The sequence below is a fragment of the Cariama cristata genome, unplaced genomic scaffold (genome assembly GCF_000690535.1).
Source record: "Cariama cristata isolate BGI_N322 unplaced genomic scaffold, ASM69053v1 scaffold4047, whole genome shotgun sequence".
In the NCBI taxonomy this organism is placed as follows: Eukaryota; Metazoa; Chordata; class Aves; order Cariamiformes; family Cariamidae; genus Cariama; species Cariama cristata.
Window position 1 is genome coordinate 11,570 of NW_009628175.1, and position 4,442 is coordinate 16,011.

The following is a 4,442-nucleotide window of genomic DNA, read 5'->3' on the forward strand; positions in this document are numbered from 1 at the left end:
CTCAGGGGGATCTCATCGCTGTATACAAATACCTGAAGGGAGGGTGTAAAGAAGACGGAGCCAGGCACTTTCCAGTGGTGCCCAAGGGAGGACCAGAGGCAATGGGCACACACTGAAACATGGGAGGCTCCATCTGAACGTCAGGAAACGCTTTTTCACTGTGAGGGTGACTGAGCACTGGCAGATTGTCCAGAGAGGCAGTGGAGTCTCCATTCTTGGAGGCATTCAAAAGCCATCTGGACAGCCTGGGCAGCCTGCTTTAGGTGGCCCTGCTTGAGCAGATGACCTCCAAAGGTGCCCTCCAACCTTAACCATTCTGTAGTCTTTACATTCCCCTATCACTTTGCTTATTCCTGCTAGGTTAGCAATTTCTGCACTGCAGATGTGAGAGGCAGCAGCATGTGATTGTCAGCTGGTTCCAAGTTGCAGACATCTCTCTTGCAGCCCAGAAGGCTGATCCCACTCCTCCGTTGCACCACATGCGCCCCGAATACTTGACAAGCGCAAAGGGTTACTTGGCAATCTGAGAGAAAAACGGTTTGGTCACCATCAATAATCAAGACCGTAGGTTAATATGTACAGAGAATTCCATACCTTTGCCTTTACTGAGTTTGGGATTTCTGTACACAAAGCGATCCAAGAATCTCATTAATGTGAAATCCTGCAAAGGGTCACCAGAGTACTGAATGGGATTTCCCTGAAGGAAGAAAAAAGCCAAAAATCAGTAAGGTCTTCATTTTAGAAAAACAGCAACTGAACACAGAGGACTCAAACAGTCCAAAACCAACATTAAACCACACTTCAAATAGACAAAGACTTGGAGATACTTCATTACATAATCCTGACCAGTTAATACGCTCCTGTAGAGGTTCTTATTTTTGGAATTTCAATAATTAAAAAACATCTCCTTCACTTTGTTTCAGTGATGAACTGCCTTGCAATGTACTGTGCTAAGAGCACTTAATACTCAGCACTGTTTGGATACCATATATTCAAATGAAAATAAATATTTTAAATATGTATTTGTGTAGGTTTGAGTATTTTTGGCACAATACCGCAACAGCATTCAAAAAGAATTTGTTCCAACAGCAGGGTTCCGCACGTAAAAATCCCATGTTAGATAAAAAGACAGACCAAAACTCTAAAAAAGCCTTAAGAATCATGTAATACCCACTTTTCTACCGAGTTAATTACTTCTATGAGCAGTCTCCTTTACGTAAAACACTTTAATTCCATTAAAAGCTTTGAATTTGAGTGTATGTTACAGCGCTGCAGAGCTGCTAATTAGCTGCAGGGTGCAAGGAGGCTTTGTCATGTATTTTTTCAAATGGCAAAAGACAGCTAACATAAAAATCAAACTTCAAAGCTACAGACTAGTAAAAGCACTTACTTCTAGAATTGTTTTTGCGAATAGGGCCACAGATGGATGAAAATGTTCAGAAAGCTGAAAAACATGAATCATTTATTTCTATTTTAAAAATAAATGCAATCATTATTCATGTTGACATATCAGACTCCTGACAACACCACTATGTCGTAAGACCACTCTGTAACTCACCAAATAATGCGCAGGCGCATGTAGTAGTGCAAGGCTGATGTGCTCCACCCTTGAACAACTGAAGAACTTACAGGTTCTAACCTTTTCTTTGCGTTAACTAAATACATTCTCACTTACAATTTCATTTAATTCAACACTAAAAAGCTTTAGTGATACAAAGCTAAGATCCAAAAGTCAAAAAAGGTTATTGTTGTCCAAATAGTCACTTAAAAATTCCTATTCCCTACTCTGGAATATTAGCATTGTATATAACATACACAAGCCTAAAGCTGAACAATGTGTCCGCTTTAACCTTTCTGCTATGTTACCCAGGTAGCTACTCCAAGAACAACCAAGTTAATTCGCTTCTCTCAATACAAGGGCCACGCTAAAAAGCACAGTAATCAGCAACGTAAGAATGCTTTACCTTCTTCAGTTCCCAAAGGCTCGTACTTTCAGCACCACAATATAAAGGACTTCGGTGCATAGGATCATACGAAGCTCCACTCTTCCTGCCTGAGGGGGCGGAGGAGATGAGAAAACAACTTAATTTTCCTCAAGTAACTTTCAGAGAGTATTACTTTCATTACACCATGACAGTAACGCAGCGCACCATTCTTAGCTGGACAGGCCACAGTTTAATTCAGTAGCAAGTAAGGGTTATATCCATCTGCCCTTCCCCAGTGTGTGATCAGGTGCACAGGTGAGTTCCTACGGGCTTCCAAGGAAGCTCCTGAAAACCCCAGCTCTGTTCCAAAAGGTCTTCAGGAAAGAATGAAACCAGAGGCAGGCTGAAAGTTAGACAATTTGTTCTAGCAAGCTTCACAAGTGAATGAGCAGTTACACATCCTAACCCTGGCTACACTGCTCTGAAGGTGTTTGAATATGAAAGCAAAAAATCCCAAGCCTGTTTATTGCTTAGGCACAAATGTAATCAATAAAGTGAAAATAAAGTGAAAACCAAATAAAGTGAAATACTCTAGCAGATTCACAGAGTCTCTTCATCGCTGCTGAGCTAACAGATAAAAGAAAAATTATTCTGACTGATTGCTTTGAATCAAACTTCAATCTGAAAAACTAAAATACTGTTTTAATCACTTAATTTTACAAGTCGTTATCAACACATCACTGTTACGGAATGTCAGAAGCTAAATGAATTATATTTTCTTGCTAATTTACCTCCCATGTTCAGATGATGCACCCACGAAGCTGTTGAATTTGAATCATTTGTTTTAGCAGAATTTTCCATTGTGCTCCTCTCTTCACCTTCTACTTGTTTATCTGCATCCACAAATTTTTCCTCATCCTCTTCAGCCTCTTCTTGATCCTTAAAGCACTCTTCATCATCTGACTCCTAAACAACAAAAAAATGTTAACGAACAGCTACTCCTTTCCAGTTTTATTCTGACTTATTAGAAAAATTCATATATAGTTCTTAAGAAGCTGCTTACAAAAATACAAACAAATGATTGCCAATGTTTCAGCAATACAGATTTTTGGCCTTGATACAGGACTTAAAATTGAACCTTACAGCTTAAATGACACAAGCGTAATGGTCCCTCCCCGCCTGAAGAAAGAAAAAAAAAAAATCCAGTCCTGCCTAGCTATTCTTCAGAGACCGCAGACAGAAGAAATAAAGAGGCCCTGTTTCGACAAAGTATTTGGGTGAAGAATGTTCACCTGCATATTAGAGAGCATTTAGCAAAATAATCCTCTCTCCATCAATGGTGCCCATAGGACCTGCTAGAATCCTTAACACACCTTCATCTATGCAGATTTTTAATGCAGTTATAATTGTTCGAGTGCTGTCTCCCATAACATAACACAATAGGAAACCCTCAGGTAACTAATAAACAGGTTAGGGAAAGGTGCTTATGAAAACAGCTCTTCTTGAAAAAACAATGAGATATAGAAATCATCTTATACCACGTGATCCTGTAACTGGACCCTTAACTCTGGCTTTACTTTCAGAAGCTCAGACAGAAGGTAGAGGGTTCCACAAATGAAGGGTGGCATTTGTCCACAAGTGACTTGAAGTAACCTCTTCACAAAGGCCTTCACGCGCCGTAACACTACATCTGCCTTCAGAGATTTATAGACAAGATTAAGAAACATGGACGGTTTTGAGCAGGTTGCTAAAGCAGGATCTAGTAGCTTCCTGTAGAACACAGAGGAGAAAACATTGCTGATCATTATAATGCACGGAGAAGCATAATTGCTATTAACAACAATCATCTACATTTTTCAGAGTGCCATCTAAAAGACCAGTGACAGCTTCTTCCCCAGTACTCAAAACCACTATGATCAACCCTGAACTGTCAACAGCTGTGTAATATTTCTAGATATATGAGACACTGAAGATTAAAGAAAAACCCTGTATCTGTAAACAAAAAAACTGTAAAAAAAACATAAAGAAACTGAGTTCAACTGAAAACAGTTTCAAAATTTGAGATATTCAAAGTAAGAAACTAATCTGATTTATTCAGATATTCAAAAAAATAGAAAGAAAAAGGTTAGCAACTGGCACGCTTCACAATCAGACCAGACATATATTGGCAAGTTCATTTTCTACTCCACGTTTTTTCCAGGCTGCCACGCTCAGTAAGGCCCTTAAATATAGTGCACGTTCTGGGGGAACCTGAGTTCCCTTTTTAAAAAAATCAGCAACTTCCCTTTGGCCAGCTAAACAGAAGCCTGTAAGGATCCTACAAAGAGTCTAAACAATCAGCTGGGACAAAAAAAGAGATACTTTCATAACACAAGGCTTTCCAACTACACAAATTAAATCATCTAGAGAATTTCCTAACATAATATTCCTCCTCCCCCCATATGAAAAAAAGGAAACAAGATTTTAGGGCATTACGTGACTAAATGACAGTACCCATAAAACTGATGTCAGAAAAAG

At 39.2% G+C, this 4,442-nt stretch overlaps 1 protein-coding gene across 1 annotated transcript in view; it reads right to left on the reverse strand.

Annotated features, from left to right (window-relative positions):
- The window catches only part of LOC104165125 (CCAAT/enhancer-binding protein zeta-like), a gene marked incomplete at its 5' end in the record, with an annotated part of 12,819 nt that extends 9,124 nt beyond the window's left edge, over window positions 1–3,695 (reverse strand). The window contains 5 exons of the mRNA XM_009704680.1: window positions 595–697; window positions 1,391–1,444; window positions 1,965–2,053; window positions 2,717–2,891; window positions 3,464–3,695. Coding sequence (XP_009702982.1) covers window positions 595–697; window positions 1,391–1,444; window positions 1,965–2,053; window positions 2,717–2,891; window positions 3,464–3,695 — 653 coding nt within the window. The remainder of the gene's footprint in view (window positions 1–594; window positions 698–1,390; window positions 1,445–1,964; window positions 2,054–2,716; window positions 2,892–3,463) is intronic.
- Between the last annotated feature and the right edge of the window lie 747 nt (window positions 3,696–4,442).